The 20787-nt window shown below is 42.8% G+C and overlaps 1 protein-coding gene across 1 annotated transcript; it reads right to left on the reverse strand.

The window, feature by feature from the left end:
- Positions 1-229: 229 nt before the first annotated feature.
- On the reverse strand, positions 230-19256 carry ctnnb1 (catenin (cadherin-associated protein), beta 1). The gene is made up of 17 exons (XM_071541181.1): positions 19114-19256; positions 11177-11226; positions 9874-10098; positions 9504-9757; positions 8820-9058; positions 7848-8049; positions 7269-7413; positions 6926-7029; positions 6472-6606; positions 5936-6139; positions 4911-5069; positions 4484-4603; positions 3500-3650; positions 2982-3103; positions 2551-2611; positions 1383-1639; positions 230-1038 (listed from the first exon to the last, which is right to left on the reverse strand). The coding sequence occupies exons 2-16, from the start codon at positions 11187-11189 to the stop codon at positions 1425-1427; spliced, it is 2349 nt and encodes a 782-aa protein (XP_071397282.1). The 5' UTR covers positions 11190-11226; positions 19114-19256; the 3' UTR covers positions 230-1038; positions 1383-1424.
- Positions 19257-20787: the final 1531 nt, after the last annotated feature.

The following is a 20787-nucleotide window of genomic DNA, read 5'->3' on the forward strand; positions in this document are numbered from 1 at the left end:
AAGAGTTGAAAATCAAACCAAATGTGCTACATTTGTATGAATGAAGCACACGCTAATCCTAAGCAACACACCTGTCTGGAAACATTTGTAAAACACCAACTATGAGGCAGTGTTGACAGCTGATGTGAGCATCAGCTGTCAACATTGAAAACTACCACATCGATGTGACAATGAGTCTCGTGGATTCAAGGCGTCAGAGAAATGAGACATGGAGGCGTCCAGGTGAAATGACAGTCCATTTTATTGTTTCAGAACACAGCAGGCTACAGCATCCAGCTCCTCCCACTACCCCGTCCCTTAGTAACAGCAGACCAATAAGAGCCCTCCTCCACCCCTGTCCATCCACAGCCACACCCATCCAGCTAGGTCAGCTACACCCCCTTTGGAACAGCGGAGACACCTCAGTGTCCACCTTTAAAGCAAGAAAATAGCTTGATATTTGGACCATGATTTCCAATTCATGTTTTTTTTTATACAAAAGCTACACAATGTTACACTTGATCATCAGAATACAATTCAACTGATTAACTTTTTAGTGTTTGGACACCATTTAAAACGTGATCAAATTCTTTACTTGGATGGAGCATTACCACTAGAAAACTCAACACTACCAGAGAGACTTAAAATACAAGGGACTGCAAAAACAAGAGATGAGTATCATAATTCAGAATAATCATAAAGCAAGCTAGAATCAATCGGTACCATTACAGACTTGAGGAAAACAGAATAGAAAGTAACAACCAAAAAAAGTAAAAAAAAAGAAAAAAAAAAAAAAGAAAAAAAAAATACAGACATAAAAAGGGTTTTTAAAATTCAACCGTTGAGATCTAACTCTGTGTGTCGTGTCAGGATTTGAAGTCAGCCCACTGCCGGGCCGAGAGACCAGAACCGCACTTAAATCTAGTTTGTCCCCATGGAGTTCCCGTAGACAGGAAACTCTGCTTGCTGTTGTTGAGTCGTCTTCAGGCACTTTCTGAAACCCCGCCTCCTCCATATGGGCGAATCACAATGCAGGTTCATCCAGATCACATGATACAGCTGGGAGGAGAGAAGGAAAGGAGCGAGGAGGAGAGAAAAAAAATAGAGTTGAGAGGAAGGAGACAAAGAGAACCCAGGCGTTGGTGAAGGACCACACACACAGATCAAATACCAAGTAACATCACACACACAGACACGGCACAACACACCGCTTTCCAATTAGTAGCAGTCTGAACATGCAGCAGCCGGAGTCAGTAAATCCACCCCCCCTCCCACAGCCATTTTATCCAGCCAGAAAACCTCCCCGCTGTTTGTGTATCCCTGTTGTCCTATTTATACATCTTCCCTAAGAAACAGAGTAGGGTAACATTCATTTGACCTAATAAAAGTGTGGAGACTCTTACCTAGTAGAAAGTGTAGTGTAATGTTGGTCGTGGTCTTGGTATTTACAGGTCAGTATCGAACCAGGCCAGTTGGTTGGAGTCACCGGGCGGCAGGCCGTCTATCAGGTCCTGGGCGTGTCCCAGGTCAGGCAGCCCCTCTACAGGGGGGTAGTCCTGGCCGGGGTGGTGACCCCCGCCCAGATCGTGGTCCATCATGGGCTCCATACCCATCGAGTCCCCTCCGTAACCCCCCGAATGGAAGGAACGGTAGCTTGGGTCTGGGAGAGGGAGGAGTGGACGGAGGAAGAGGCAGGGGAAGCAGAGCATTTTGTTAGAGAGCATGTTAACAAACCAAGCTGTCACACAGTAGTATGATCATTCAAACTGTCACTGCACAGCAGCACAACACAACTCATTTCCCATCCTCCAGCAGTGGGCAAGGCAAAACTATGATGGACTTGGCTCAAACTAACTTGGTAAAGGGGCTCTCAACTGAACTAAATTCATGGCTCAGTTCCATTGTGCACGCTACAGTCTGCCTTCAGAATATGGTGCTCCAAGAGAAACACATCTGCAGTGGCCAGCTTATTTTTTTCCAATACAACACCCACCAAGTATTGCAGGTCTTGATATTAGATACTCACTTTGCAGCTGGCTAGCTAAGAGCCAATTACAGTTGTTTGTGCTGGAGGTATGGAGAGCACTGCAAATCAAAATGAACCAGCCAACCTCACCCCTCGGCCTATTGATTACCACTCACAGTCTAAGGTCTAGGGATGAAATCAATCCCCACCCACACTTGAAAGCATTGTTGCCCCTCTCTGTTGTCTCAAGTTGCCCATGTATCATGACCTTTAATATGGCCAATCTTGTCTCAGCAGTGATGAGGATTGGCAAAGGGAGCCCAGTGACTGGAGTGTGGAAATGATATTCAGTTCTATACCAACTTATTCAAGGGGTAGAGGAGGGAGGTCCAACTCTAGGCTTAGAGAAACTACCAGGACAGGACATTATCACAAGAGCCCAGAACTGAGAGGGCAATGCATGCACATCGGCACGCTTTACCCACTAGCTACAAAAATCTGACATGTTTGTGTCGTAGCCCAGGTGTTCTGGTTCTGTGATATCTTTGTCCTCTCCTGTGTTTCTCCTGTGAGCCTCCTAGCCAGGCAGGAGAGCGGTAACGTACCTTCTTGTCTGTAGCCCAGAGGCTCTCCCTGAGCTCCAATGTCCAGACCCAACTCTCCAGTCTGCAGAGGAAAAGACACAGAGAGAGAAAGAGAAGGATTACAGTAACGGTAATGGTTACATTTCTGGTAGCCTTTGAGAATCTAATGACATCCTACACACAGTATTAAACTAGAACCCCTTGCTGACTTTGGGTCAGTTGTACTAAGCATCAATGCAAATGTGTGAATCAAGATAAGACATATCAAGCAAGTCAAATAGTACGTGAGGGTGTGTGTACAAGTATGGTGAGTATGGTTGAATGGTCAATTCAAAACCAGAACTGAGTACAAGTGCCTGTACACACCTCTGTGTGTGTGTGTGTGTGTGTGTGTGTGTGTGTGTGTGTGTGTGTGTGTGTGTGTGTGTTTACACCTCAATGTATGTGTATACCTCGTTCCAGGCCATTGGTTCCGTCCTGAAGAGGGAGCTGGTGAGTTCTACGGAGAGACGTTTCTTGTAGTCCTGGGGCTTGTCCTCTGACATGCGGAACAACACCGCTGCAGCATAGGTAGCTGTGGGGAGGAGGAAAGGTTAGCCTTCTCATTCAAGTGCCTCAACTTTTGTTTTTAATCAGTATGTTATTACAAATAAAGCCTCAATAATACAGCCATCACAGCTGAGATGGCATTCTTTGCTGTGATTATGGTTATGACAGTGATGGGACTCATCACCTGTCACAGTCCCTGTCACACTAAAGAATGTCGTAGTCTTCTGGCTTTCATACGAAAGGTTACCATCACATGTGTGCTCTTTGAAAAGTTTTCCAAGTGCCTGTGTTTTAGACAATCACAGCCACTCATATGGCACAGTTGGAATGCCTATTCTGACCATCTGCTTAGCTGAAAGCAGCCATTATGTGAATGATGGATGGCAGTTGGTAAGGGATGTGTGTGTCAGTGTGTACTTACCAACTCCCTCGTTGCGGCTGTGCAGTAGCTCTGTGAGTGGGGCGGTGGCTCCCTCGGCCTCGATGGCCTCAGCAGCCTCCTTGTCCTGGGCCAGCTCACACAGAACGCCTGCCGCTACACGCTGGATGTTCTCAATGGGAGAATACAACAGCTACACACAGAAACAAGAGAGTAGAGGGGGTTAGGATATTTTTCTACGTTGGCACAATATTCTGCTGCTGCATGCTGGATGATCTGAGAAGATGGAGCAAGCAGAGACTCATGGAGGGGAAGGAGTCAGACAATAGATGGCATTACCAGGGGAGGTCTGCAACTCCAGTTTTATCCTTTAACAGCCATGTCAGACATTTTCTCTAACTACCTCTGTAAATATTCCAGCCAAAACTAGTGACCGTTTTTTAATTTGCATGGTGGTCTGTGATTTTAGCAGTTTAGAATATCTGGATCACTTGAATGAACTTTTGCAAACACAATATAAAGTTAAACATTTTCAGACATAAGTCTACCTAGATTGAGGTATTATTATTTGGGTATGTTTTTAATAATTATGTATTGGAATAAAGATGTGTATGTGACAAAAATCCAATCTCTGGGCTCCATTGGTAATTTTTAAGATGTCTGGTTCAACTTCTAAAACTACCACCGCTGTGAGGCAATTGTCACTTTAGCAACAACCCCAGGGAAAACTAATGGCCTCCAAAAAGGGCTTGGGACAGTGACTGGGATGGACTAAGATCAGGAGTGTGGTAGAGAGGATGATTAAAAATAAACAAAAGTGTGACAAAGAATGTGACAGAATTAGAGCCTCAGTGTGAAAGAAAGCATAAACATGCCACAAAAACAAGACTGGCTGGGCCTACGGCTGCCCAAAAGAATAAAGGAAAACAAAAAAATGACAACCTTAGTGAAAGTAAGAGTGAAAGAAAATGAAAAAAAAAAAAATTCAAGGAAAAGACAGGAAAAAAGTTCAAGAATGAGTTTTACCTGTACAAAGAGTGGAATGGTGTTTAGTCCTCTGATGACTATTCTGTTGTGGACGTCTCTGGCCAGGATGTGGAGCGCTCCTGTGCAGCCTTCCACAATCTCCTCCATACGAACTCCCTCCTAATGACAGAAACACTGAATTAGTAAGATAATAGTGATGAAGAAAATCTGGAGACCCTCTGGACAGCCCTCCACCATCTCATCCATACAGGTTGCACTGTAGGAGCCCAGGATTTTTGTGAGCAGGCAGTGGTGGGAACTATTGATCTCAGGTACAGCGGATGTTTACCAGTGAATATGTGCAGCGTCATTCTCATCACAAACTGTTGCTGTGTGCCATGCTGGTGTGTCTCTGTGTTGGTGTTGTTTATAGGTGGTGTATGTTTATGGGGCTAAGGTTAAGGGGAGCGTGTGTGTGTTTTCTCACCACAAACTGTTGCTGTGTGCCTCCCATACTGGTGCGTCTCTGTGTGTCTTGGTGTGCTCTGACCAGCAGCTGTACCAGTCTGGGGATGGCACCCTGCTCTCTCAGAGGGGCGTGGTTGGCAGGGCACAGCGCCAAATTACGGATCAAACCCACTGTAGCCTAACAGAGGGAACAGAGGGTTACACACCAGTTAAGCAGGCTTTAGATTTCAATTTTAGATCATTATTAGCATCTGACCCGGGACTACAGCAGAAATCTAGCCGCTTTTGCCAACAGTACTACATATGAGTAATGTTCATTAAATATTTGTGAAAAAAATACCACATTAAGCTGCTCTCAGTGAATATAAAAAAGACAAAAATAGAACAAGAATGTAAGTCAAATGTGGTCAACATCAGCTGAAAAGTTTAATTCCAGTCATAGGGAAACATTAGCTCCATTAAATCCAATTCATTTTCCATACTTCCCAGACTGACTATACTGTACACAAATACAAACTGTGGCATAGAAACACATTTTAAACATGATTTAAACAGATTTTTTTTTTAATCCAGTGACATGAACAAAGCTCTAAAAGGATTCTCCTGCATCCTGCAGGAAATATATACCAGAGGCCAACCTATACGTAGGACTTGTCATCCAGTCATTCAGGTGAAAATCATGAATTTTGCAGCCTCTACACTAGACCGAGCCAAAACTAGCAACAACTGCAGGTGTGATACAGGCTGAAGTAGCTTACAGCAGTATGGCAGTGCGCTCTCAATGCACAACAGAACAATCATCCCAGAGGGACCCAACAAAAATAAGCCACTAATGTGGATTAGAAGCAAGGTACAGTTATGTATGTTATTCAGAGGGGTAAAACATTGTAACCCAAATTTGGGCCAGTTATTAACTTCAAAGTGTTGTCAAGTGCAAATTGATTTTCACTGGAAACACCATTAAAGGATCTCCCACATAAGTGCCTGATTGGAATTAGCGCTTAGAGTTTAACCTCTGTACCTTAACCTTGTGTGTGTCTGTACCTTAATAAGTGGCCAGTGTGACGGGGGATGCAGTAGTTTGACCACCACTGGCAGGCCATAGTGCAGTCTGACAGCATTCTGGGCCATCTCAGCGTCCTGGTGTCGAGATGTGAGGTGACGCAGGGCACAAATAGCTGGTTCTGTGATGTCTTCTCTGTCTCCGGCCCGCAGCACTGTGCGAACTAACGCCTCAATACCTCCAACCTAGAGATGAACGGATAATTTGGCATAAATGGTACATAGATAACTGGTTCTGTTTTACTGCATGATTAATAATAAAATTGAAACTAATAAATAATAATAAATAATAATAAAAAAGTAACTCCTGAGAATATTGAAGTTTTAAGTGACCTTAAATTCTGATTTCACACAAGGGGACAAATTCAAGGGCACTAACCAATGAAATACATAAAACAAAAAAAATTATCAAATGAGACCACATTCAAACTAGAGTTACTCACACTCAAGTAACAGAATGGAATTTATTTCTTCACATATGATTATACTGTGCGTCAACTATTTGTGCGTGAACTAACCTGGCAGACCATCATCTTGTTCTTGTAGTTGTTACAGGTCAGATTAGACAGGATGCCAGCAGCACAGGTCACCACATTGATGTCGTCGCTGCCTAGTAGCTGGACCAGAGTTCCTAGGAGACCCTCCATTCCCTCCTAGAGAGAGAAAGACAGTTGAGTAGTTAGTAAGAGAGGGAGGATGGGTAGACACTAACGTCCCTTGGTTTAAGTGTGTGCAAGCAGCGTTTTTCCGCTTTGTCACTCTTAGTGCTGTGATTTTCACAGCACTAAGAGTATGTACTGGCTGGGTACTGCAAGTTCTAAGCATTTCAACTTAAAATATAAACATATTTCAAAAATGTCTTCTTTAGTCTCATCAATAGCTGAAGCCATTACTAGCACTTCCCAAGTATCTACTGAACAATGCTAGATTAAAAAAAAATGTGGAGGAAGGGGGCAGGTCCTTCCTCCTCACCTGTTTGGTGGCAGCATCTGATAAGTTCCTGAGAGTCCAGAGACAGTTCTGGACCAATCTCTGGCTGGGGTCTGTCAGGTGGAGTCCCAGGGCCTGCATACCTCCTGGAAAGACAAAGACACAAACATGAAAAACATTAGAATGGTTTATTTGTTGCATGTGGAAAAAAATACAATAAATTCAAATCACTGAATTTCCTGTTGTTTGACAAAGTAGTAGCTTTCACAAATGCACTGAAACAATTAAAAAAGTAAAAACCCTGCACTTGAATGCACAAGGCACAAGTATGATATGGCTCATATTACAAAGCCTAGAATGCTAAAGAGCAGAAAGACCAACATACCAGCCTCTACAATGGCAGGCTTGTTGCTGGAGCAGACTGACAACACTTTGAGAACTCGACTGGTAGTCCACAACAGCTTCTCGTAGGTGTAAGTCCTCATAATGTTGACCAAGGCCTGGGGGCCACCACTGGCCAGGATTATCAACTACACAGAAAGAGAGGAGAGACGGGAGGTCAGATGTGTTCACTTTCTCATCATGTCCACTACGATCTGAGGGCTACTATTGTCTAAGATTATAAAATAGGAAAAGATAGATTAACTCCAGTTTTGGCCAAAACTCAAATGTATGAGTTCACAATTCAAACTGCAAGATATTCATCACATTTAACACAATTTAAGTGTCCAATTAAGAGCAATGTTGGTTCCCCAGCCTATATTAGAAGCAAAACTGGACAAATGTGGGACCAAAACTGCCCTCAACCACCACAGTTGTAAAATAGACAGAAATGGTCTACCTCAATGGTAGGGGCCACCCAACTTGCTAGAAGATCAATTCGAGGAATGGCAGTAACACTTGGTAACATGCTCACCCCATTGTCCTAGACTCCCTCATTGCATCCCTCCCTCAAACCCCTCACCTTGCTTTCCTGGTTTCCATAGGCCAGTATTTGGAGACAGTCAGTGGTGATGGCCAGGAACTTGACGTTGGTCTTGTTAAGCAGAGCCACCATTTTCTGTAGTCCGCCAGCTAAACGGACAGCCATCTTGGCTCCTTCCTGGTGCAGGAGGAGGTTGTGGAGGGTGGTGATGGCATAAAACAGGACAGAGTCCACTGGTGAACTGCAGAACAGAAAAACAGGATTATTAGAACTAAAACAGCCAAGTATGAATGTAGGAGGCTGTGGTGGGTGGTGATGGTACAGAATAGATTACTGTCAAATGAGGAACTAGAAAATACACAGAACTAGGTATTCTATTTAGTCCCTCAACCCCCGCACTCCCTACAGGTCTGTGGTAAGTTAACAACCAAATGGTTTATCCATATTTATTTTGTCACACAGTTGGTGGGCCACAGTGGCCATTATACATACTGTCTATGGTGATCTAGACCTTTTTTAGTTTAGTTGAATTATTCCATGAAGTTTATTTTACTAAAGGCCCTCTGCCACACATAGGACATCCTCCACTGCATTGACCCATGGCATGGCCTGGATACGAAACAAGCTTTCAATTTAGGCTAGAGAGTAGCAATTTATCGAGCAGTAGGAACTATATAAGTTATGAAAAGACAATTAATTACAACAAAATTAGGTTTCGATGAGGAACATAGACATGTTTTTGACCAGGGACAATGGAAATCGCTTTGGGACAGAAGATTTCTAAACTAAAAAAAGAGGTCATGACAGAGAAATGTAAAGTATTTGGCCAAACGGTACTAGGAAGCCTTACATTTCTGAACATTGCACATCTACTTACATTCCACCCATTCCCACCATGCTGTTACTGCTGCCTCCGGAGTGCCTTCCCAGGTAAGCTACACCCAAGTAAACAGAAAGTCTGTGGCAGAACCTGTCCAAATCCAAGTATCTCTCCATCCCCTTCTTCCTTACCCAAGCATTTTAACCAGGGCTGGTATTCCTCCAGACTTGAAGATGGCCAGCAGTCCCTCTCTGTGATGGGACAGGTTGTGGAGTGTTCCTGCGGTGCAGCGAGCCGTCTCCACATCGTTGGTGTTCTGCATGGTCCTGACAATGGCTGACACCATCTGAGGAGAGCGCATGATGGCATGGCGCGAAGCTTCTTTCTTTGATAGCTGGTGGACCATCACCGCTGCCTTGTTTACTACAACCTGGAAGAGGGCAGAGACTGAAAGTTTAGGGAACGACAGTAGGCCATAAGAAACCAGGGGATACAAAGCTTCTGAGGCTCGGTTGCCATAACTTTCTCTGGGCCACAATTTTCATTCATCATCACCCTGTTTACATTCCCAGAAACTGCCAAAAAGGAAAAGCTCTAAGCTAAAAGGTTCAATCAACTGTCTTTCTTTAAACCTTAAACACTGGCTACAGTGCCTGGTTGTGTGTGTGTATCTGTACATGCATTGAGCCACTGATTGCTTCTCTCTACAGTTTTGGTCACTGGCATGCTCGACAATCTTGCATCATGCAAGTCTGTTTGTCAGGCAACACCAAAGCCATTGTTTAAAAGAGTGATATGGGCATAGTGGCCATACTGGCATTGTAGCACTATTCTCTAGATGAATATGCATGTGTGTTGATTGACCCATGCTCTACCTGGTCCTCATCGTTGAGCAGCTTGGTGAGTTCTGGTATGGCTCTGGTTGCCAACTCAGCGTCGTCTTGGTAGTTGATCAGATTGACCACGGCGTGTTTGAGCATCTGTGATGGCTCTGCCAGCCTCTGGACGTTGGTGGGGTGTGCTCCATCATACTGGGTAGAGGGGATCTGCATGCCCTCTTCAAGGGTCTCTGGGAACATAGCTGCACGCACCCGCTGGGCACGCGTCATGGCATACTGACCATCTATGTCTGGGACAGACAGAAGAACAGTCATTTTTTAATACAGGGCTACAAGTTGCTTTTTGGGCCACACACATCCAGGATTCTCTGTCTAGTAAATTCTTGGTAACTATGCCTCTACCCACCTTGTACTTGTTCCTGGGAGAAGTTCTGGTTGAAACCCTGCTCCCATTCATACAGGACCTGGTTGTCGACATCCTCTTCCTCAGGGTTGCCCTTCCCACTGAGGGAGGGAGCTGTGGTGGTGGCCCCGGAATGGATGCCTGAATCCAGGTAGGATTGTTGCTGCCAGTGACTGACTGCTGCCTTACGGTCTGGCTCCATGGCCATGTCGAGCTCCATCAGATCAGCTGAAAAGAGGCAGACATTAAAACATAAAATATACATTAACAAATAGAAACAAGTTTGAAAAAATCAATATAATTTAATCCACTTTACAGTGTAGTTCCATGACAATGGCTAGCTCTACAAGAGGAGATCAACAAATCTGTGTGAATTCTCATTAACATACTGTCAAATCATTGGTAATGACATTGTAATACTGGGACAATGTGGAAGTCTGAGTTCCATTAAGGTGAGCTGGCGATGCTTGACAAGCAGCAGGGAATATCAAATGAGCAGACTGAAAGCAGTTAACAGATTTAAATTTTCAACTACACAGGACATTCTTATTGAAATTCAATTAAATGTTTGAATATTTCAAAAATTGTGGAAACTAAACTTTAAACTACTGTGAGGTCCTGCATAGCTCAATGTGCAAAGCTTGGAATCTTCACACTCAAGGTATAGTACAACTATGAATTAAAATGTCCCAAAACAGCATAAATTACTGAGCATATTGCTGCATTGATAGTGGCTGTTGGTTGTTAAGATTCATCAGACAGATATTTCTATATAAAAATCCCCACATGCTGTAGCTTTACTTTAAGAAACAAATCTAGCATATCACAACATAAGAAAACACTACAGTACAGGTGGTACATTCAGATATAACAGCAACATTTTATGACTTGCAGAGGACACTCAGTGGCTCATCAAATGTGGCTTACAAACACTGTACAGAATGGCTGGTCAAAACTGTTTTCCTTCTCATTTTATCAATTTTCCATGCCACATTTTCATACTTTGATGATATACATGTGATTTATCAGTAACGGATGTATTCAAGCATATAGTTTGATTTTGCACTCATTCCAGGTCTCAATTTGAAATAAATATCAAATTTACTGTGGTCTAATGACTGCATAAATTTAGTCTGGGAGAAGAGACATTTCTGCACTGCTGCAGAGTTAAGAACACTTCCTTCTAGTTGATGCAGAGGTACGTGTGTGTGTGTGAGAGAGAGAAATAGAGAAGATGAAAGTGAAGCAGTGGAGAGCAAGGAGGTGAATGTGAGTTTGAGTGTGTGTCTGAAAAATATTAACTCACCCTGGGAAGCCATGTTCCTTTCTCAACCACAGCCGGCACAGCTTCCTGATCTGAAACACACAGGACAGAAAGCACAGTCAGTCAAACTGCCTTGCTTGCCTCTCTCCCTCCATAATTCCTTCTCTCTATCCCACTACTTCCCATTCCTCTTTCCTTCCAGTCAAACATCAGGGATTTGATTACAACACAAAAAAACAGAACACAGTGGGGAGAAAGGCAGAAAAACAGACTCTCCATTAGAAATTAATGGCAGTGCTGGCTCAAAAAAAGACCCTGACAAGTGACTTTCCAGTGCCTTATTTCCTTTCCTCCCTCCTCCCTTCCCTTGCTCTCCTCTTCTGTTCAAGCCAGACATGCAAACAGCAGCAGCTCACACACAAAGCCACCATTAAGTGGAGTAGCTAGCAACTACTTAGGTGAGGACGGAAGGAGGCAGGGGAGTAATGGGTGGAGAGAAGAGAAGGGAGAGAGAGGGGGAGGAGGGCAGACGCATTCCAGTGCTGGCTTTGAAGCTGAAACCACAACCTCACTCTGCGGGAAAGTAAACACTGGCAATGGCAGGAGAGAGGAGGAGAGGGAGCGAGAGAGGATTAATTTGAGAAAAAAAAGGAAAATTGAAAGAGCGAGAGAGGCATTTCTAATGCATATTCTGAGATAAAGGGCCATGACTGAAACACACAAAAACAGGAAATGGGGACAATGCAGGAGAAAAACAAAAAATCCTCTATAAAATGAGATACAGACATGGAGGTTGTATATCCAGAGTCAGAAATCCTTGGGTCAAACCCCTTGAAAATTACATCCCTGGCTATTACAAATGGCAGATGAATCCAACAACAGAATGCAGACCAAATCCCTTGCAATCAGCAGCACACAGGCTTGGACATGTTCTGATATTCAAAAGGCACACTAGAGAAATAAGGGCAGGGCTACAGAGAGCCAGGGATTAAGTGATTTATACCCATACTACCAGAGCGAGTTGAGGTGAGAGTGATGAGGGGATATGAGTTTTCTGCAGTGAACCAAACCAGCTAGAATGATAGACCTTGCTGGCACAGCACTAAAGTTCTACTACAGACCCTGCTGTAGTCCACAAAAAGATATACAAGCTACTTCCTGTCCTTTAAAGCACACAAAAGCCATTGTTAGTATGGTTACATGACCTTCATTTACATGGAAACTGTTTTGTCCATATTTGTTTAGCGTTGGCTGCAAACCTATACCCAGTGTTTCAAATATGATGGCAGCCTTATATCCAAGTGAGAACAGTTTAGTGCTACAAAATGCACTACAACCAAAACAGAAACAGACATGGAACCAAAATGAAAAAAAGAAAAAAGAAAATTCCCCTCACTGCTACAAAATGATCAGAGGCAGAACTGCAGAGGAAAAACCTTTGAAGGGGCACTGAAACCTGACATCATGTTTTGTCAAAGACCTGGGGCCTGAAAATATTTTTGAGCCATCAGCTAATGTCTAGTAGATGCAGAAATCTTGAGCCACCGTACTAGTGGGATTGAATCACGACACGCCAGCTTCCCTGTCACTCTCATCTGTATTGCTGTAGGATAGCTGTGAAGTGCCCAGCCATAACCTAACTGTTTGTTGGGGGAAGGTGTACATGTTACACAGTTGAACTTCCCCAAAAGTAGTGTTTAACTCCTCCCCAGATGAACCAATTGTTCTTCAAGTCTGATTTGGCCTAAACTTGCGACAGGAAACACAACCACATCTTCACTATTACTACCATAGCTACATGTCAACGGCAGATCTATTGACAACAACCAGAACACCACCAGTGCACATATGACCAGTAATAAAATGATAATCCGCATTTACATGGAGAGGTGCATGTTGCTCATCTTTTTAAATGTCATTCAGTAACAAACCAGCCTATAGCAACACAAAAGGTCAGTCAATTAGGAATGCACTGATACCACTTGTCACTGTCCATACTAATTCTGATTTGAGATACTAGGCTATACATTCTTGAATACAAATCTCTAATGTCTCTTTGTGTTTGGAAAAGGCAGAAAATTTTGCTGTTTTGTTTTGACATAAAAGGCTCTCTTGGTTTCAAAAACTCACCAATACCTGTGTGCCATTTTAGCCTGGTATAACATCCTATACCAGTATTGTTGGCGGCGGATATCTACAGTCAACGCAGCTCTGAGTACAAAAGGCGTCTTATAAGCCCAACACAAAAAATCAAAAATTAATTGGAATGCTGGAGGAGAGGAGTATCCCTTTGAAATGAAAGAGAGCTATGAAAGTTAAAAAACTGATAAGTCCAAAAAAAAAGGGGGGGGGGGATCTTTGTTGGATCATATAAAATGATTGCCATCACAATCTTTTTGATGTAAATGGCTACTGAGGAGATAAAGTTTTTCTAGGTTGGTAAGCTTTTATCTACTTTAGCCCCTCATGAGCAGAACGTTCCTGGCCATTCTGAAATGTCAGCTTAAGACCAAATGTGATTGGGCATTGTCCTGGCCCTGGGGCTTTGGTGCACCCTGCTTGAGGAGCTTATGCTGACAAAAAACAGTCATCTTCTAAATTGCATCTTAAAAACATGTTTAACAGACAGCCTTTCCAACAATTGTTTTTTACCCATTTTATTACCATTGAATTTGCACATTTTATTCTATAGCACTGTTTTTAAAATTACATTAAATGCCATTTTTATTATTTCTTATTGGCTATTATTTATTTACCTGTCTGCAAAGCACCCAATTTTGCAAGGTGTTATATAAATAAAACTATCCATCGTGTGAAAAGCAAGAGGTAAAAACGGTGAAGACTAAAGGCACCCCAACAAAGCAGCTGACATACAGAAAATATATGCAGCTAGGCAACTAGTGGTAAAGTCTGTCTCAGCCATGAGTGTCAGTGAGTCAGTAGGAGTTTGTGGAGTTAAATGGCTGTCCACATGCACATACACACAAGCACAGCTCAACTACTGCTCTGAATTACTTCCCTCCTCTCCTTCTCTCACACCCACACCGCCCTAGCTCAACGGTGTCATTAAAACACAGTCTTGAGTCAGGCTGTAAAACTGCTGCTTCTAACCACAAACGCACCAACTCACATTCACTGTTCACACGCTATCCTCCCAGCTTAGCCCAGGCCTGCCCTCACATAACCTAGCCTGGTTCTAATGGGAGCCATATGTCCCATACTAAGCCTGCATACAAATCAAACATACAATCAAAGCACACAGTGGAACCATTTATCATTCTACTGGTGGAAAATGTGGCTCTTTACATCTGGCTTTGGAAACCTCTAGCCAATGATATAGCTTTTTGATGGGCAAACAAGCAGAATCTGGTCTCCAATCCAGAGACGCAAATGGCATGCTTTATCTAAAGCCAGATTCTGACCGGTAACAAAAAAAAACTCCTTTCAGAGCTCCTGGATATCAGGCTAGGCAGCCTAGCCACAAAAATCTCCTCAACCAAAGCTTTCTTTGAAGCCAGATGTGAAACCCCATGTGTAAAAAGATCTGTGCCTGGTCCAAATAGGAGTTGTATATTGACACAGAGCCATCAGTGAGTCAGAGAGACCTGGAACCAGCTGACTAATGACTGAGACGCCACAGTCAACGGAGCCACATGCCTGCCTTGTGCAAGCGGGGTAGGTAGATGTGTATGTGTTCGAAGGGGAGAGGAGGTGAAGGGCAAAGCCACATGTAGCCATGCCACTCACACCGAGTGAGTTTGGTGGCACCAACACATATAGAGGCTGAGAGATCATCACACTCACACTTCTTGGCACACAAACACAAATGTGAATTTAGAGAAGCAGGCAATGTGCATGCACACACGCACACACACAGCTGTAAGAAGTGAGTGTAACCACACCACCACTACCCCAGGTCAGCAGCCACAGTTTAATGATAGGCTTACTGTTCCAGTACAGAGCTGGGTGCACTGGAATAGTGTGCTTCAGTCTGTTACACTGCCACTGGATACAACAAAGAAAAATATGGCTGCACATACAGAGAGCTCTGGCCAGAGAGTTCACTTTGTCATGATCATTTCCACGGGTCCAAGCAAAGTTTCCTTTACACAATGGACAAAAAAAAACAATCTGGAGAGAGTAACATCCCCGTTTCTTAGAATCCAGCTGCGAGGAGACAAATATTTCCATTATATAGATTGATTCTGATGCTGCGTTAATTAATTACATAGACAGCTCTAGTCAAAGCACAGCTGGGATCAAGATAATACACAAAAGCAGCAAATTATTAAGGGAAAGGGCAAGAAAAAAAACAGGATCTCAATTAGGAACGAACGGTAGCAGAGTGTAAAAAAAAAAATCACACCACAGGTCATGAAGTGGATCTGAACTTGTGATGTCTCAGGTACATGATCCCACACATAGCTCTTGCTAAAGTGCATCGAGGGCACTCCAACCAGGATTAAGCAGTAAACCAGATGACTGAAAACTATCATGAAATAGCCTAACTTCAATTTGACTCCTAAAAAACAGGGTGATCAGTAGGTTATGACAGGTCGAGACAGGACTGAATATACCCAGGTTTGACTAATTAAAAAATAAAAATTTTGTGTAAGCTTTGTGGGAAATCTTGCTTCTATAAATACCCTGCAGGAGAGGAGAAAATAAACAACTGGAATTGCAGTAACACAGGCAAAAGAGCTACTGAAAATTCACATCCCTGCTCTCTCTATTTATTGCCTACTCTTCTCTCCTCTGCTGCCTTTAATTTGTGGAAAATTTAAGGCAGCAGAGGAGGGCTAAAAACTGTATTTATTCAGAGTTGGATTTCAAAGCAGCTAAGCACATCTGAATTCCCAAATCCCATCTCCTTTATCTGAAAAACTAAAAAGCCAGTCTGTCAGCAAATCTGAGACAGCATGCCCCAAAGCGAGCTCAGGTGAGCCTCGAGATTCACTTCATGTGTAAAGAGGATCAAGGCCAAACTATTACATTCCCCTTAAAAATCAGCCTGTAACAAACACATCCTTCAAAATTAACAAATTTTGCCTCTTGGTCTGCAGCTATTTGTTGTTTCATTTCATTTGTTTTCGATCCAAAAGGTACCGGGCCATCAAAAAGGTTTGAGAATGATCCATAACATTTAGTAAATGCAAAATTAACCTGGATAGAAAAATTACCGGGGTTAGGGTTAAAAAACAATTCCACCTAATTGTATTCATTCAGAGTAGGCTTTCAAAGTGCTAAATCCATCTGAACTCCTGCATAGCCCATTACCTCTTAGTGAAAGGCTAGAGTGGGTTCTATGTCAGTGCTGGCAACTATGTCCCTGTGTGTAAATGACCCTAACAAGCTGTATTATCGGCACAGGCAGACAGACAGGAGCTGCCACGGGCTTCAGTGTTAGCAACATAATGTGCAGGGTCAGCAGCCCTCACTGCTAGCTGGCAACAATACACTGGAGCTCAACGCCTGCAGCTGCTGCAATGTTTGGTCTGTCTAGAATACAAAACCCTGGAAGCCTATGGAGAAACATCCATGCAACATCCATATGTGGAAGGTCTTTTTTGTCCTGGATAATATTTCAAGAATGTGAACGAATATCTGAAATGAAACATAATGTATTTGAATATAGGTTAAAAACATAACAAACCCATATATCTGAAAATCAGATTCAAACTAAATGTGAAAACTGTCCATTTACAGGGAGAAACACAAGTAATTGCTGGTTTACACTTTAAAATTGAGCAAAAGGACTTAATTGATTGGAGTAATCCTTTGGAGGTGTATCCTCCAAAAGGATTACTCCCAAGTAATCAGGCAAAATCGGTAATTAGGATATTCTCCAATTCTTGACGACAAATGGGTGCTAAGATGAACCCTAACGTTAATACAGAGCGAATTACCTCCCGTCTTCCAATACAGCGGACACCTTTCCCTGATAGCTTTCCTCTATGGAAAATACATTTCTGCAAAATCTAAATCACCTTTCAGCAATTATCTAATTTTGCTTTTGCATATGTTATATCTGCCATAGCGTTACAAGCTGCATACAACAGAGTTTTTTCATAGGCGCGATGGGGACACAAATTTGGGTTTGGGGGGGGTCATTGTGGGCCTATGATTATGATTACGATTATGATTATTATTAAGGTGTTGCTATATAAAGCTACTGGATACAATGTGTTAGCAGTCTTCACCTGCTATCTGGTGGATCAACTCGAATTATACCACTACCGGTCGGATGTAGCCTACACCTACGCTTCCGACCTAAATCCTTATGTGCCGTTACACGAAAGTACTTCAGCCGTTTACGTCAATTAAATAGCCTAGTCGTCAGTTTTTGTAAAAATCCCCGAACCAATGACAACAAAACGGAAGACAGGAACAGCAGAATGACGAATAACCTACAGGATCTTTAAACCGATCTTGATAACAAGCCGAGGACCAAAGGCAATTCAGTGGTTTGCGGGACATAAAAACACCACGGGCCGATGTCATCACTCCATATCGCTGTTCATTATTCACGTTAAATTACCCAGACAAGAAAAAACCACAGTTTTTATTTCTTGGATGCACACTAGCCACAAAGTCTGGTTCCGCTGGATAAGACGTCAAATCCTCCAAATGCAGTTTAATCTCTCCGCACCTGAGGGTTGATGCAGCATCCACTCCAGCTGTACCAAAACAGCAAAACCAGCTGATTAGGTTTATGCTCCCTCATTTTACATACACGAGACTTCTGACTGAACTGGAAAAACATCTTCGCATTGTCATCCAGTTCCGCGGAGCCAAATATGTGAAGGGTTAAACAAATGCACGATTAACACAAACTAAACATCTGGTTATTTAAGCCGATCCAATGTGTTCTTTTCTATGTTGGCCGGCTGGAGAGAAGCAGTTGGAAACCAACCTTTTCCTTTAGTGACCCCCAACACCAACAAACTCCTGGTTGTACAAAGGTAGCAAAGGGTGAGTAAACAGCCAATAAAATATAGTCTAATAAGACAGATCAACACATGCCTAGATATCCGGAGACCTTGATGTGAGCTGCCTGTGCCCCCCTTTCCCCACAGCTGCTGGCCGCCCCGACTTTCCTACTCCAACACCACTGACTCAAATTTCACACTCTGGCTCCTCCTCGTCTTCCTCCCAAAGCACAACGGCCGAGAGGAATTTGTCGGTCTTTGTTTAAAAGGACGAGTGGAAAATCACACGGCCCATTTACAAAAAATAAACTTTAAATCTAAAACATAAATATACGTTTGTGGACATTCCGCCTGCACCTGAAGCTCGATGTAACGCTAAAATCAACGTGCTTTCTGGATTGCGAAGTTCCAACTAAACTTTCGACAAAACTAACGTTACTTCACTCGTTTTCAGAACTTAAACGGTTTATAAAAACTATCATCCAGACCAGATACAAATGGTTAAAATATACCCAGATATACGTGTGTACCTTCACCCCAAATAACTAAACCAGCTGTAACAACAACCAACCAAAAGGTGAAACTCTAGTCAAGCAAACATGAGTCAGAATAGTGGAATGTAGCCAGAAGCACAAGTGGGCTAGAAGTAAAGCTAACTAACCATAGCTATCGTTAGCTAACGTTAACCATTCAAACAAGCGAGGGCATAACATTGGCGTTATTCCCAAATCCCGACCGATGTTTCCGAGGAAACTTGGCGTTAATTTAACCCAGCAAATACATCTGCTGTCTGTATGAACTAGCGCTAACATTGTAATCTAATAAAAACAATGAGTATCGTCGGTAAAATAGGCATAGTCCCACTAGGCGGTGGCTGTCTTATCCCAAATATTTGTCGTGAAACCAGCTGGCTCGCTAGCTGCAGCAGCAGCAGCAGCATCCCCGGCCGCCCCACACACAACAACCGACTCCATTCCTGGCATTCAGCGAGCTCGAAATGAAAAGAGGGAGAAAATGTGGAGAGCCCATAGTTTGAATGTTGAAGCCTACCCTTGTCAAAACAGCAAGTCCGTCCAGTCGGATATTGGACAATAAAAACCAGTTTCAAATGGAAAAAGTCAGGGAAAACGTGAAGACAACCGTCAGCGGGGAGCGCTCGTCCACTCCCTCCGCAGTCTGTCGATATTACCTTGGCCGGAACAGCAGAGTCTGGGAATTTAAGATGGCGGCGCTATCTTATAGACCGGAGAACGCCTCCAGCGGTCATATATCCTGCCGTACGCTGGTATAAAATAGATACCAAATGAAGCATTTGTTTTGTTTTATGTAAATTCAACACATCTTAAAATATATAATTGTCCACATTTACGATTATATCCAATTGTCGTGACTTTATTTGATCCAATGAATGAAAGCAGACCAAAAACAGTGTCGACGACATGAGTATGAATACACAATTGAATGAAGTTCCGGCAGACTAGAAAAAGGAAATCCGATTCCTTTTGCCAACTCAAATCTTTTGGACTGTGCAGTAATAGTTAATTTATTTCACCTATACAAAGTGATGGAGTGAGTTTTTCATTGGTAACAGCACCATAGCTATCACCAGCCTCCCCATTACCTAACAGGACAAACAAAGAACCTCACAGTCCATCTAAACACAAGCCAAATAGCTCACAGTTAATAATAAGGGTCTCAGCTGGCAGTGAACACGTTTCTAGATAGTTATTACCAAAATACCAGATTTTGATTTTAGTTGAGAAACCTTACCTTACTATTTATGTAAGCTAGCTGTCAAGCCTTAAATCATTATGATGAATGTGGTAAGATAGGTTTACCCTGCAAACCAATGTGACTGGGGCCTTCCTATTAACAAACTAGCAAAACTAGTAAACCACTAAATGTCTTGCAGTCACAATGTTTTTTGGAGTTGGCTCATCAACTCTTTTGGAAATAGCCATTCAAAATGTATTCTGTTGGTTCAGTGCAGGCAGGTCAGTTGGTATGGGCTTCCTGAATGAAGGTATGTATGATTCAGTTGTATATCTGATTCAGCAACTGAACTGCTAACTTATTCCCTCATTGACCAACTTCTTCAGATAATCCTGTGAACACAGATGAGTAGTCAAAGTGAGTAGTGACTGATTAGAACCAATTCCTGGAGGGTTCTTGTTGATTAAAATTTAGACTGAGCTGTATCTGCAAATTGAATCAAATCTGACATGCTAAAGAAGTGTTCAAAAGTAACGATTTGTTTCTGAGTCCATCGTTATCGCTGTGTCCGTAGTATAGGAGCAAATCTGAGTTCAGACAAATCAGTTTTTGACTGCATTGATCAGACAATGTATTGCTCAAAGAACTGTTTCCTCAGAATATTGTAGACTGCATTAACAAGATTTCCTAATTTGATTTCATTAGAAAGTATATTCAGGTAGCCCACTTAGATACTGGAGTAGCCATTAAAATTATTAGCTGTGGTCCTTCAAGTAAAAGGTGGGTGCACATGTCATACCCTTTATTCTAAGAACACAGCTATTCATTTTCAGCTGACTTTTCATTTGGCTCAGTAATGTGTAGGTTAATGGATAGGCCACAGCTGACTTTCTGAAAATTTACATACCCGGTATGCAGCAGATAGGCCTCTAGTCAGTGTTTGGTTTCTTCATATTTCAGCTACAAAGCGAGTGCAGGGCGGGCGATCTGTCTCCCTCACATTTGCCCTAA

The sequence above is a fragment of the Centroberyx affinis genome, unplaced genomic scaffold (assembly GCF_046629955.1).
Source record: "Centroberyx affinis isolate AG114_WGS23_722 - 3 ecotype Tasmania unplaced genomic scaffold, CSIRO-AGI_Caff_v1 ptg003815l_1, whole genome shotgun sequence".
Classification (NCBI taxonomy): Eukaryota; Metazoa; Chordata; class Actinopteri; order Beryciformes; family Berycidae; genus Centroberyx; species Centroberyx affinis.

What these genes read in the sequence shown, in the direction of transcription:
- ctnnb1 (XM_071541181.1), bottom strand. An exon ending in CAGCCGCAACGAGGGAGTTG is followed by an intron (nt 3,104 to 3,499) that starts GTAAGTACACAC and finishes TCCTCCCCACAG; the next exon opens with CTACCTATGCTGCAGCGGTG. An exon ending in TCTGGGCTACAGACAAGAAG is followed by an intron (nt 1,640 to 2,550) that starts GTACGTTACCGC and finishes TCCCTCTCCCAG; the next exon opens with ACCCAAGCTACCGTTCCTTC.